The sequence below is a fragment of the Oncorhynchus mykiss genome, chromosome 7 (assembly GCF_013265735.2).
Source record: "Oncorhynchus mykiss isolate Arlee chromosome 7, USDA_OmykA_1.1, whole genome shotgun sequence".
NCBI classification, from domain to species: domain Eukaryota; kingdom Metazoa; phylum Chordata; class Actinopteri; order Salmoniformes; family Salmonidae; genus Oncorhynchus; species Oncorhynchus mykiss.
In genome coordinates, this window is record NC_048571.1 from 76,115,516 (window position 1) to 76,130,819 (window position 15,304).

At 42.2% G+C, this 15,304-nt stretch overlaps 1 protein-coding gene across 1 annotated transcript in view; it reads right to left on the bottom strand.

Moving 5' to 3' along the window:
• The window catches only part of LOC110528502 (integrin alpha-5), a 70,156-nt gene that overhangs the window by 18,353 nt on the left and 36,499 nt on the right, over positions 1 to 15,304 (bottom strand). Inside the window, exons 10-18 of the mRNA XM_021610605.2 lie at positions 15,177 to 15,233; positions 7,118 to 7,170; positions 6,293 to 6,504; positions 5,851 to 6,042; positions 5,709 to 5,754; positions 5,378 to 5,491; positions 4,167 to 4,222; positions 2,989 to 3,149; positions 2,078 to 2,215 (exon numbers count right to left, since the gene is read on the bottom strand). Of these exons, the coding sequence (XP_021466280.2) occupies positions 2,078 to 2,215; positions 2,989 to 3,149; positions 4,167 to 4,222; positions 5,378 to 5,491; positions 5,709 to 5,754; positions 5,851 to 6,042; positions 6,293 to 6,504; positions 7,118 to 7,170; positions 15,177 to 15,233 (1,029 nt within the window). The remainder of the gene's footprint in view (positions 1 to 2,077; positions 2,216 to 2,988; positions 3,150 to 4,166; positions 4,223 to 5,377; positions 5,492 to 5,708; positions 5,755 to 5,850; positions 6,043 to 6,292; positions 6,505 to 7,117; positions 7,171 to 15,176; positions 15,234 to 15,304) is intronic.

Genomic DNA, 15,304 nt, shown 5'->3' on the forward strand with positions numbered 1-15,304 from the left:
CCAATCTCGTCTCATTGATTTGACTCCAGGTTAGCTGACTCCTGACTCCAATTAGCTTTTAGTGAAGTCATTAGCCTAGGGGTTCACATACTTTTTCCAACCTACACTGTGAATGTTTAAATTATGTATTCAATATAGACAAGAAAAATACAATAATTTGTTTAAGCAGACTGTTTGTCTATTGTTGTGACTTAGATGAAGATCAGATCTCATTTTTTAGACCAAATTATGAATTTGTTTTGAACAACTGCTGGTACATTTACAACTGCAATGAAGATGTATGAATAACCTCCTAAATGAGGGAATGAAGGGGAGAACTGAGGGAATACGTGAAGGACGGAAAAAGGGAAAGCAAATAAGAGAAGGGGAGAATGAACAGAAGGAGAGTTTTGTTTTCGTGGGTATGAGGAGAGCAATGATGTTCAAGAAAGGTAGACATACTGCAACACGAGGAAAGGAAGGAATAGCAGGAAAAAGGAAAGTCTTGCACGGCTTAGGGAAGAGAGGAGAGGAATTGGGGTCCTAAGCACTCTGTCTCTCTCTCTTTCCTAGTCCTTTTTTTCTCAGTCTCCTACAACATTGCAACTGTGTACTGTGAACCCATTGTTACACTACCAGCCCATCCATCCCAGCAGCAACATGTGGCAAACATTAGAACCCCAAAGGAATGCTACGACAGTGCGGGGTCGGCATGGCGGTCACTCACTCCGTCTCCATGGAGATTACTAATTTAAAGCCTCCAATGTTATCGTTCATGCAAGTCCATGTGGTAATCGGTCAGTCAACACAACATCACAAGACAGAGGAAAGCACGGGTCTGGTAATGGTCACACAATCACCAAAGGCTCTCCTCCCTCCCCCACTCACTCACTCTCTTTCATCCTCCACCTTCCCATCACCCACTCTCCATGGGACAAAAAGGGCGTTAAGAAGAGGAAGAAACTTTATTCATGTTTTGACAAGTTTAGAAGTGGAAGAGGAAGAGAGAGAGAGAGATTGCTAAATGTTTCAGTGTAATAACATGAGCATGGAAAGTTCAAGTTGTTCCCAAAAGCTGTTCTCTCTACTCTAGGTTGTATTGGTTTCTCTGCCAATAGTGAGAGGCTTGGAGCACACACACACACACATAAATATAAAAACACACATATAAACACACACACGTGCTCCAAGTCTGCCTTGCCGGGCTCTCGACATGGCGGAGACCACTGGCAACATACATAAACAAACCACAACCAGATGGCTAGCCTCAGCGCCCCACCCAGAAAGAGCCGTCAGTTCTCCCTCTGTTTTTTGTCGCATAGCCGTGACTCCCCACCCTCACACCCTTGAGGATTCTACTCTCAATTCGGAAAGGCTACCCCCCGTTATTTGTCCTTATCGCTTACGTGACAGCATGGGCAGTGCCATTGAAGGTTTTCATCTATTCTAAAGTAGAGTAAAAAAGGCTTTGTAGCAAGTGTGCCATCTATCTAACTCTATGGCTATAACATATTGTAATTCAGTGCCTAGTATATAAGGACTAACCCCCAACCTTTAGCCATATGGGGATCAGCACTACTGAGGGGTCCTCCATATGAAATCTATTTCAAAATGGACACTTCTGACCTTATCCCTTTCTACTTCCTGGTACAAAATGTAAATACCGGGGGGAGTAGATAAGGTGCACATTGTGTGTTTGTGGTTAAGTCATGAAGTCTGGTACAATAACTAAATTGTGTATGCACTATGTTCATAGTCTACCGTCTATAGCGGGGTTAGGCAACTAGATTCAGCCTCGTGCTGATTTTTGTCGGAGCGAATGCCGGAAAATAATGATAATAATTTGTACATTGAAAATTGACCACAATCCCTCTAGGTCCCTCTAGGTTGTGTATTCTAGAGTTTCAGTATGGGTATACGTAGTGCACCTGCTCTAAACTTAGTTATGCGGTCTGGTAAATGTGACCAGATATTGTACTCTGCTCTACAAGGTGTGATGTCTGGCATGGTTGGGGTCAAGTCCAGTTCGATTCAGTCAATTCAGGATAACAACTGAAATTGCAAATGTTCCTAATTGAATAACGTAGTTAGTACATACCTTCTGCTTTATAATATGTGTTGTCTGGTAGTTTAGAATGGGTTTTAGGCCATGGAGGTCCAGTTGAGCGAGAGGATCCAGGCTAAAGTTGAGGGTGATGTAAATGGGGGACAGTTTATCCCGAAACTCCCCTTCACTCTACAACACACATGAGGAAAGAAGGTCAAAAGGCATCACCGACACACTCAAGAGGAAGTGAATCTGACCTTACACTGACCTTTCTTCATGGTGTGTTGAACTTCAATTTGACTTATTGTAAACTGGTTGAGACTCTGTGGACCTCTAGATTTAAATGTACATTGTAGTAAATATAATGTTATAGGTCTGTCTAAATGTACATTGTAGTAAATATAATGTTATAGATCTGTCTAAATGTACGCTGTAGTAAATATAATGTTATAGATCTGTCTAAATGTACGTTGTAGTAAATATAATGTTATAGGTCTGTCTAAATGTACAGCGCAAGGGAACATTTTCACTTTCAGTCCTATTGAAACTATAATCAAAAACAGATTAACTGTCAAATGTAGCATTAAATGTTTCAGCCTGTTTCAAGTTACTGGTGTTTTGAAGGCTGGATTCAAAGAAACTAGCCAACATTTTTGTGCAACCTTTTGGTCCAGAGAGATTGGTCGGGAAGACCCACAGTTCATTGGATCAATGTTGTTTTTATAATCTGGGATTTTCTCAACATGTCTGTGAATAACTCGGTAACATTTGACTTAAAGCTGGCAGGTATAATGCTTTATAACAAGGCTTATAAGGCTCTTTATGTATCAATCAGCATTTCAAATGATTGCTATTTAGTCTATCATTATGAAATGATTATTAGACATACTAAAAATACATTATAAACTCATGCAGTTTAACAGCAACATCTCTCTGAGTGTTTGAAGTTTGAAGTGACTAACGCGCAGGTAGATGCGGGTGTCGTGACACGTTGGTCCTCCGTTGGCCATGGTGATGGTCTCCAGCAGGCTGGGCTGATGGCTATCTAGGAACAGAGTTCTCCTCACGGATGACTCTCTCTGTTTCTGCTCCAGATGGTCCAACTGCACCTCCACCATAAAAACTGCACAACATACACACACACAATAGAACATGTCACAAAAACAAACCCCTTATAACATACTGTTTATTTAACCAGGTAATTTGAGTGAGAACACATTCTAATTTATAGCAACAACCTGTGGAATAGTTACAGGGAAGAGGAGGGGGGATGACTGAGCTAATTGGAAGCTGGGGATGATTAGGTGACTGTGATGGTATGAGGGCCAGATTGGGAATTTAGCCAGGACACTAGGGTTAACACCCCTACTCTTATGATAAGTGGCATAGGATCTTTAGTGAACACAGAGAGTCAGAACACCCATTTAACAACCCATCTGAAAAACAGCACCCTACACAGGGCAATGCCCTGGGATATACAGAGAAAATAGTGCCTCCTACTGGCACTCCCAACACCACTTCCAGCAGCATCTGGTTTCCCATCCAGGGACTGGCCTGGACTAACTCTGCGTAGCATCAGAGCCAAGCCAGCAGTGGGATGCAGGGTGGTATGCTGCTGGCTAACTAAAGCAATTACATACACTGTTACTATGCATACACTAACACAATACACACACACACACAATTGCAAATACCCATTCCTAAGTGCAGACACAAACACAATCACACACCCACACACATAAACACACACGCACACACAAACCTCGCAATGTTTCCCCTGTACTTCCTCGATTGTCCTTTCATCTTCATCTTAACTGCTAAATTGACCACAGTGAGTTCAGGCATATTTGCGACCACACCAAGGAAGATAATAGGGAACAGCTGTGTGGAGTCCTTACAAAAGAAAACACTAGTCATGTCTAGATGCAATACAGCTTTTGTCAAATTGACATCAAAAGTGTTTTTGTTTTTTTTTACATTTTAGCTACCCCTAACCCTTTCCTAACCTTAACCTAATTCTCCTAACCTGCTAAGCTAATTCTCCTAACCTGCTCTGTAAGTTCCCCTAAACCTGCTACGAAAAGTCAATTTAGACAAAAGCTGTATCCCTTGTAGACAAAACAGAAAACACTGGGCTCACCTAGATCAGCAGGGAGGTGCTTCCCATTGGCCGAGAGGCAGAAACTGAGGTTGACACTGGAGAGAGAGTGAAGACAGAGAGACAGTATTTACATGTCTTAAGTAGATCCATGTAGAGCTCTAAAACATTTGGCGGTATATAACAGTATATAATAGCTCTACCTCCACCAACGAGAAAATGTATAAAAAACATTTGGTCACAAAAATGTTTTATGTAAGAAATCTCTCACAAGTCTCGTGCTAAATAGCCTGGTTGCCAGTCTGTTTCTGTGTCTCTTGCCAAATCCTTGTGGAATGATCATGTTTGGCATGACAATGACAATGGAGTGGGGAAGAGCACAAACAGATCTGCTAGGCTACATGCTAACCCACTGAATGTAAATGCATTCAATCTTTGCACAGAACTGAAGCCCAAATCAACCTATCCCCCTTTAAAACAAATTGCTCAAACTTTACAAGGGGAGGTAAAAAACAATGTGTGTGCTTTTGATTATTTTAGAGTGTATGCATATACAGAATATGTGTGCTAAAATCTGTACATGTGTGTGTATGTGTGTGGTCAATGGTCATCTGCCTGCGCAATGGTAAATGTGTGTGTGGGTGTGTCATCTCATGCATGCTGTGTCCTAGGCCGATGTTCCAAATAACATGTCATTCAAAGTGAATGGCAACCCGCTCCACCCTTTCCACTGTCCATCCCACCTCTACTTCTCCCTCAGCCTTCCCAAGGCTCCCAGCAACCTGAGCGTTAATCAACAAGACACAAACAACAAGCAACTTGTGCGGTACTAACAGCAGATATCAAGATAACAGCCACTAGGCTTTCATTTCAGCGAGACTAAAAGTGGTGAAGTGTTCCCTTTGCTTGGGCTCAGAATATAGACTGTCCTCAAACACTCATACTGGAACGAAGACTGGACAAGCTTGTCAAACATGGTGTCATTTGACATTCTCAAGTGGTGAATGCCAGACATTTTGTCCATTGACATGGTTTAAGAGTGGAAAATGTACTATATAATAGGTCTTGGACTCAGTGTTGGGTCTGTCTGTCTGTCTGCCACAATCTATGCAGTTTCTCTGTTGATGTCTGTCTGTCTGTCTGCCTGTCTAATACATCACAAAGATGTAGCTGCCTCAGTTAACTGATGGAATATCAGCAGTGTTTTAACCAATCAGATTCTTTTGAAAAGGAAAAGAAATGTATCAACGCACCAAGACACAGAGATAGTCTTGTTCCCATTGGACACCATACAACTCTTCTCCTCTGAGTTGATCATGGTAGGTTGCACAGTAAGAGAAGCACTGGCGTTGACAATAGGCCGAGCCCTGATAGAAAAATACCAACCAATTGGAAGACGTGATTACATCAATTAAAATCTTTGATTCCAATACAAAATTGTAATTCAAATTACATAAAGACCACATATAAAACAATGTTTTCAGATTGAGGTACATGTTTAATTGAACAAATAAAATACAAATAAAGGGCTGGTCAGCTAGCTTGAGCACAATGAGCCAATCAAGTTCTGGTGAGAGCACATACCTGTACAGAACAGCCTTGTCAGCCCCAAAAGCACCTACGATGAGATCTGTACAAAGATGACACCAATATTAAACACTAATAAGAAATTGTAAAAGGCAAAACAATTAAAAACAAACTGAACAATTGGACTAAAGAATTTTACCTGGGTACCCATTCTGGTCCAGATCTTTCTCTCCGCGGAGGGCATAGCCAAAACTGGCAGGAAAGGTGCCAGAGGCCCATTGGCCAGCTAGAGCCTGAGTGGGCGTGTCCTTCAGCCCACTGGCATGCCCGTTATAGATGAGGACCAATCCCTGTTGGTCGTCTCCTCCAAAGGGACAGCCAATTGCAATATCTAAGATAATCAACAAAGTTATGCAACCTCATAATGGCTAATCCCCACTCCCTCTGGCCTGAGCTTCGTTATGATCTTGCATGAAAGATCAGAACCCCGTAGACACCAAACGGGGGAAAAACTGACCCAAAAAAGGGAGGGACTACCTTAACTTGTCCAATAACAAATGATCAATTTCGTTTTCCTTTGCAAAACATTTTGCTACAGTGTTCCTTAATGAATATGACCCAAGCTTTTCCAGAGTGCTCACCGTTGAAGCCGTCCTGGTTGAGGTCTCCCAGCGGGGCCAGGGAGCTTCCGAACCTCCCGAAGGCCTGACTACCTCCCAAGGGGGGCAGGCTGGGCTCAAACAACAAGGGACGCTGCTGTAGGTACACATAGACACGGCCCACCTCCTCCCAACGCAGTCCGTCAGACCCCCTCTGCATGAACATGGGAGCGCCCACCACCAGGTCATCCAGACTAAGGCCGGGGAGAGGGGGGCGGGGGGGATAAGATTACTTTAGGTCCATTCCAAGGCCTCTAAAGTTGAGTCAATGTTTATTAGTGTGAAGGATGATGTTGGAGATTTACATTGTATGGTGACTCTTCCTGAGTCTCCTGACTATCATTCTAATAGGAGAGTGTCCTATCCCTCTCTGGTGAGTCTTCCTGAGTCTCCTGACTATCATTCTAATAAGAGAGTGTCCTATCCCTCTCTGGTGAGTCTTCCTGAGTCTCCTGACTATCATTTTAATAGGAGAGTGGATGTGAGAGTGGCCAATGGAGAACCTGAAGTGTAGGAGTAGCTACTGTATGACAGGGAATTTTTATGACTCATGAGAGAGTGAGGAAATGAGAGAGTGAGGAAATGCATGACCATGAGAACTTCTGAAATACTCACTCTCTCTCTCTCTCTCTCTGCTAGCATAAGCTGCCTGTCCAAGTCTGTCTGTCTGTACAAGTCTTGTCATACCTACCTTCTCTTTGCTCACTTAGTCTCTCTTTCTCTCTGCATCTCTCTCTCTCTTCAGCTCTCTCTTTCCTTCCTTCTCTTCATCTTTCCCTCCTTCTCTCCATCCGCTAACTCACTTACCCATCGTTGTTGATGTCGGTGGCTGCCACTGCATAGCCGAAATAGGAACCCATCTGGAAGACATTAGAGCAGACAGAGTTAGCCTGTCATCACACCGTGGGGCATAGCATCTCTTTCTTTCTCCTTCATTCTCTCTTTTGACCATTTTCTCTCAAATATCCCCTCTACCAAGAAGCTTTCCTCTCTCTATTCGTCTCTATTTTTATTTGTCTCTCTCTCCCTCCCCCTCTCTCATATCCCCTCACCCCAGAAGCCATCCTCTCTCCTCTCTGTATTCTCTAAGCTCAGTACCAGAGCTTCTGTAAGCTACATGAGAGGTAGAAGAGGATAGTTAAGAGTTTGGAGGAGGCGGGGAACTCAAGCTGCTATAGGTATCTCAGCGAGAGAGAGAGAGAGAGAGAGAGAGAGAGAGAGAGAGAGAGAGAGGATGGGTCAATCAGCGTTGTTATCTTTGACGATTTTATATTATGCCGTAAATGACGGACTATTGTCAAGAGTTTAATATTACAGCTATTTTCCTCTGGTGAATGACTTCACCACACTGAGAGAAGAACCCCATCTTGCACGTTGTCTATGTCGTTCAGAGCTACCTTAAGTCTGGGCTACCCAAATAATTCTCTGTAGTATACTCTAACCAACATCCCTACAGTATACTCTAACCAACATCCCTACAGTATACTCTAACCAACATCCCTACAGTATACTCTAACCAACATCCCTACAGTATACTCTAACCAACATCCCTACAGTATACTCTAACCAACATCCCTGCGGTATACTCTAACCAACATCCCTACAGTATACTCTAACCAACATCCATGCAGTATACTCTAACCAACATCCCTGCAGTATACTCTAACCAACATGAGGCAGTATACTCTAACCAACATCCCTACAGTATACTCTAACCAACATCCCCGCAGTATACTCTAACCAACATCCCTGCAGTATACTCTAACCAACATCCCTGCAGTATACTCTAACCAACATCCCTGCAGTATACTCTAACCAACATCCCTGCAGTATACTCTAACCAACATGAGGCAGTATACTCTAACCAACATCACTGCAGTATACTCTAACCAACATCCCTGCAGTATACTCTAACCAACATCCCTGCAGTATACTCTAACCAACATCCCTGCAGTATACTCTAACCAACATCCTTGCAGTATACTCTAACCAACGTCCCTGCAGTATACTCTAAGCAACATCCCTGCAGTATACTCTAACCAACATCCCTGCAGTATACTCTAACCAACATCCCTACAGTATACTCTAACCAACATCCCTGCAGTATACTCTAACCAACATCCCTACAGTATACTCTAACCAACATCCCTGCAGTATACTCTAACAAACATCCCTGCAGTATACTCTAACCAACATCCCTACAGTATACTCTAACCAACATCCCTGCAGTATACTATAACCAAATCCCTGCAGTATACTCTAACCAACATCGCTGCAGTATACTCTAACCAACATGAGGCAGTATACTCTAACCAACATCACTGCAGTATACTCTAACCAACATCCCTGCAGTATACTCTAACCAACATTGCTGCAGTATACTCTAACCAACACGAGGCAGTATACTCTAACCAACATGAGGCAGTATACTCTAACCAACATCCCTGCAGTATACTCTAACCAACATCCCTGCAGTATACTCTAACCAACATCCCTGCTGTATACTCTAACCAACATCCCTGCAGTATACTCTAACCAACATTGCTGCAGTATACTCTAACCAACATGAGGCAGTATACTCTAACCAACATCCCTGCAGTATACTCTAACCAACATCCCTGCAGTATACTCTAACCAACATCCCTGCAGTATACTCTAACCAACATCGCTGCAGTATACTCTAACCAACATGAGGCAGTATACTCTAACCAACATCACTGCAGTATACTCTAACCAACATCCCTGCAGTATACTCTAACCAACATTGCTGCAGTATACTCTAACCAACACGAGGCAGTATACTCTAACCAACATGAGGCAGTATACTCTAACCAACATTGCTGCAGTATACTCTAACCAACATTGCTGCAGTATACTCTAACCAACATGAGGCAGTATACTATAACCAACATGAGGCAGCAAAATTAAGTTCATGATATGGCTACTTGTATTGAGTCATGTAAATGTATGGTATGGAGACATACTGTATACTGTACATCTCAATAACAAAGTGATTGAGGTGCCATAATTTACTGAACAGCCAAAAGCACTGTGTCTTGACTCTTGGCTACCACTATTCTTTAAACAGCTAATGGCTGATTTCTTGTGTTTCCACTGTAGCCTACGTGTCATTGGCTTGGCTGGGAAACTATGTAATGTAGAAAACAGTCTCGTACCCATGCAGGCAGTCTTTTCTTTTGTTTGGAGTGGGTACGCAAACTAAAACACTAAACCTCATCAAAATCTAACACAACCGTCAAGACATTGAGCTACACACCCAAATCTAACACAACCGTCAAGACATTGAGCCACAGACCCAAATCTAATACAACCATCAAGACATTGAGCTACAGACCCAAATCTAATACAACCATCAAGACATTGAGCCACAGACCCAAATCTAATACAACCGTCAAGACATTGAGCTACACACCCAAATCTAACACAACCATCAAGACATTGAGCTACAGACCCAAATCTAACACAACCATCAAGACATTAAGCTAAATTATCAAATCTAACACAACCATCAAGACATTGAGCTACACACCCAAATCTAATACAACCATCAAGACATTGAGCTACACACCCAAATCTAACACAACCATCAAGACATTGAGCTACAGACCCAAATCTAACACAACCGTCAATACATTGAGCTACAGACCCAAATCTAACACAACCGTCAAGACATTGAGCTACAGACCCAAATCTAACACAACCATCAAGACATTGAGCTACAGACCCAAATCTAACACAACCTTCAAGAAATTGAGCTACAGACCCAAATCTAACACAACCATCAAGACATTGAGCTACAGACCCAAATCTAACACAACCATCAAGACATTGAGCTACAGACCTAAATCTAAAACAACCTTCAAGACATTGAGCCACAGACCCAAATCTAACACAACCATCAAGACATTGAGCTACAGACCCAAATCTAATACAACAATCAATACATTGAGCTACAGACCCAAATCTAACACAACCATCAAGACATTGAGCTACAGACCCAAATCTAACACAACCATCAAGACATTGAGCTACAGACTCAAATCTAACACAACCATCAAGACATTGAGCTACAGACCCAAATCTAACACAACCATCAAGACATTGAGCTACAGACCCAAATCTAACACAACCATCAAGACATTGAGCTACAGACCCAAATCTAATACAACCATCAAGACATTGAGCTACAGACCCAAATCTAACACAACCATCAAGACATTGAGCTTCAGACCCAAATCTAACACAACCATCAAGACATTGAGCTACAGACCCACATCTCCTGGGGCTCTTGGGTAAGCTGATACAACCATTTTTTTCTTGCCCTCTTTCTTTTTATTTCTTTGTTTCTGCAGCTGAGTCTGACGGTGCAGTCCAAGCACTCATGTGGAGAGCAGAACCAAATCTAACACAACCGTCAAGACATTGAGCTACGGACTCAAATCTAACACAACCGTCAAGACATTGAGCCACAGACCCAAATCTAACACAACCGTCAAGACATTGAGCTACAGACCCAAATCTAACACAACCTTCAAGACATTGAGCCACAGACCCAAATCTAACACAACCGTCAAGACATTGAGCCACAGACCCAAATCTAACACAACCGTCAATACATTGAGCTACAGACCCAAATCTAACACAACCGTCAAGACATTGAGCTACAGACCCAAATCTAACACAACCATCAAGACATTGAGCTACAGACCCAAATCTAACACAACCATCAAGACATTGAGCTACAGACCCAAATCTAACACAACCATCAAGACATTAAGCTAAATTATCAAATCTAACACAACCATCAAGACATTGAGCTACACACCCAAATCTAATACAACCATCAAGACATTGAGCTACACACCCAAATCTAACACAACCATCAAGACATTGAGCTACAGACCCAAATCTAACACAACCGTCAATACATTGAGCTACAGACCCAAATCTAACACAACCGTCAAGACATTGAGCTACAGACCCAAATCTAACACAACCATCAAGACATTGAGCTACAGACCCAAATCTAACACAACCTTCAAGAAATTGAGCTACAGACCCAAATCTAACACAACCATCAAGACATTGAGCTACAGACCCAAATCTAACACAACCATCAAGACATTGAGCTACAGACCTAAATCTAAAACAACCTTCAAGACATTGAGCCACAGACCCAAATCTAACACAACCATCAAGACATTGAGCTACAGACCCAAATCTAATACAACAATCAATACATTGAGCTACAGACCCAAATCTAACACAACCATCAAGACATTGAGCTACAGACCCAAATCTAACACAACCATCAAGACATTGAGCTACAGACTCAAATCTAACACAACCATCAAGACATTGAGCTACAGACCCAAATCTAACACAACCATCAAGACATTGAGCTACAGACCCAAATCTAACACAACCATCAAGACATTGAGCTACAGACCCAAATCTAATACAACCATCAAGACATTGAGCTACAGACCCAAATCTAACACAACCATCAAGACATTGAGCTTCAGACCCAAATCTAACACAACCATCAAGACATTGAGCTACAGACCCACATCTCCTGGGGCTCTTGGGTAAGCTGATACAACCATTTTTTTCTTGCCCTCTTTCTTTTTATTTCTTTGTTTCTGCAGCTGAGTCTGACGGTGCAGTCCAAGCACTCATGTGGAGAGCAGAACCAAATCTAACACAACCGTCAAGACATTGAGCTACGGACTCAAATCTAACACAACCGTCAAGACATTGAGCCACAGACCCAAATCTAACACAACCGTCAAGACATTGAGCTACAGACCCAAATCTAACACAACCTTCAAGACATTGAGCCACAGACCCAAATCTAACACAACCGTCAAGACATTGAGCCACAGACCCAAATCTAACACAACCGTCAATACATTGAGCTACAGACCCAAATCTAACACAACCGTCAAGACATTGAGCTACAGACCCAAATCTAACACAACCATCAAGACATTGAGCTACAGACCCAAATCTAACACAACCATCAAGACATTGAGCTACAGACCCAAATCTAACACAACCATCAAGACATTGAGCTACAGACCTAAATCTAAAACAACCTTCAAGACATTGAGCCACAGACCCAAATATAACACAACCATCAAGACATTGAGCTACAGACCCAAATCTAATACAACCATCAATACATTGAGCTACAGACCCAAATCTAACACAACCATCAAGACATTGAGCTACAGACCCAAATCTAATACAACCATCAAGACATTGAGCTACAGACTCAAATCTAACACAACCATCAAGACATTGAGCTACAGACCCAAATCTAACACAACCATCAAGACATTGAGCTACAGACCCAAATCTAACACAACCATCAAGACATTGAGCTACAGACCCAAATCTAATACAACCATCAAGACATTGAGCTACAGACCCAAATCTAACACAACCATCAAGACATTGAGCTTCAGACCCAAATCTAACACAACCATCAAGACATTGAGCTACAGACCCACATCTCCTGGGGCTCTTGGGTAAGCTGATACAACCATTTTTTTCTTGCCCTCTTTCTTTTTATTTCTTTGTTTCTGCAGCTGAGTCTGACGGTGCAGTCCAAGCACTCATGTGGAGAGCAGAACCAAATCTAACACAACCGTCAAGACATTGAGCTACGGACTCAAATCTAACACAACCGTCAAGACATTGAGCCACAGACCCAAATCTAACACAACCGTCAAGACATTGAGCTACAGACCCAAATCTAATACAACCATCAAGACATTGAGCCACAGACCCAAATCTAACACAACCATCAAGACATTGAGCTACAGACCCACATCTCCTGGGGCTCTTGGGTAAGCTGATACAACCATTTTTTTCTTGCCCTCTTTCTTTTTATTTCTTTGTTTCTGCAGCTGAGTCTGACGGTGCAGTCCAAGCACTCATGTGGAGAGCAGAACCAAATCTAACACAACCGTCAAGACATTGAGCTACGGACTCAAATCTAACACAACCATCAAGACATTAAGCTAAATTCTCAAATCTAACACAACTGTCAAGAAATTGAGCTTCAGACTCAAATCTAACACAACCATCAAGACATTGAGCTACAGACCCAAATCTAACACAACCGTCAACACATTGAGCTTCAGACTCAAATCTAAAAACAACCATCAAGACATTAAGCTAAATTCTCAAATCTAACACAACCGTCAACACATTGAGCTTCAGACTCAAATCTAACACAACCATCAAGACATTAAGCTAAATTCTCAAATCTAACACAACCGTCAAGGCATTGAGCTTCAGACCCAAATCTAACACAACCATCAAGGCATTGAGCTTCAGACCCAAATCTAACACAACCTTCAAGACATTGAGCTACAGACTCAAATCTAACACAACCTTCAAGACATTGAGCTACAGACTCAAATCTAACACAACCGTCAAGGCATTGAGCTTCAGACCCAAATCTATCACAACCGTCAAGACATTGAGCTTCAGATCCAAATCTAACACAACCTTCAAGACATTGAACTACAGACTCAAATGTCCTGGGGCTCTTAGGTAAGCAGATACAACTATTTATTTGTATTTCTTTGTTTCCGCAGCCGAGTCTGACGGTGCAGTCCAAGCACTCATGTTGAGAGCAGTCAACCTAAAGAGACAAGTCAAGTCAAATCCAGCCAGGAGTTTATTTCAGATCATTCTTCCTATGAAGTAAGCAGTTAGCAGTCAGTTAGCAGTTTACACAGCATGTGGTATTTCTTATGCCCAGAACCCTGAACCCAAAGCTTTCCATTGAAAGTAACAGCCTATGCGCCAACATGCGCACGTGCAGAAACCAGTGTTGGGGAGCAGTGAACTACATGTAGTAATTTCCTTTCATTTACTTTCTGTTTCAGCATCAGACCTGCCTAATTCTCACTTGATACTTCGTTTTTGTGTTTAATAGGCTAAATTACACATTCTGTTAACATCTGACTCCAGATCTGTTCTTGTAATTTGTAGTCTATGACATTTCAGATTTAGATATGATAATTCTTCACCAAGTAGTTTGGATGTAGTGAACTACTTTTTCAAATGAATTATATTTTTCTTAAGGGTAGCTTTAGTGTAGCTTAAACTTTGACCCAACTTTAGTGTAGCTGGGTCAAATGCATATTCAGAGTAGCTTCCACAACACTGGCGGACCCGTAGACACACACACACACACACACACACACACACACACACACACACACACACACACACACACACACACACACACACACACACACACACACACACACACACACACACACACACACACACACAAAATCAAGAACAAAAAAAACACTAAGCACAAACACTAAGCACACATACATGTGTACAATAGTATGGGTCTCGTTTATCAACCATGGAGAATTTAGAAGACTACGAGAGTATAAAAACAACCATGTCACTCAATCCAAAAACCAACTTAGCGAATGAGGAATACAGACCCTTTGGCACAACAATGGCGTGTTGGTATAAACAAGCTCCCCACCCCCTCAGTTAGCAACACAGAATCCTGAGTCAGTATGTAGCCGTTATACTTTGTGTGTGTGTGTGTGTGTGTGTGTGTGTGTGTGTGTGTGTGTGTGTGTTTGTGTGTGTGTCTGCTGTTTCTGCCTCTGTTTCTGATTCAATCAGAACATATGGAACACATAGGTGTACGTGGGCTCACCTCTAACCCAGGGATCAGGCTCCATCTCCTGGGGGCAAATTCCTTCAGCCCCCCCTATATATACCCACATATCAAAACAGAGGAGCCAAAAGTACAGTATAGTCTAGCCCCCTTGCTGTTGAGCAGATGTGCACCAACCTGTTCTCCAGTTAGGTTCAGCATGGATTTCAGATCTGTCCCATTGAGTAATGACACCTGCATTGAGAGAGTTAGTAAAAGACCTTCAGTTATCAACCATGATTGTAGTAGATCCATCAACAAAATGA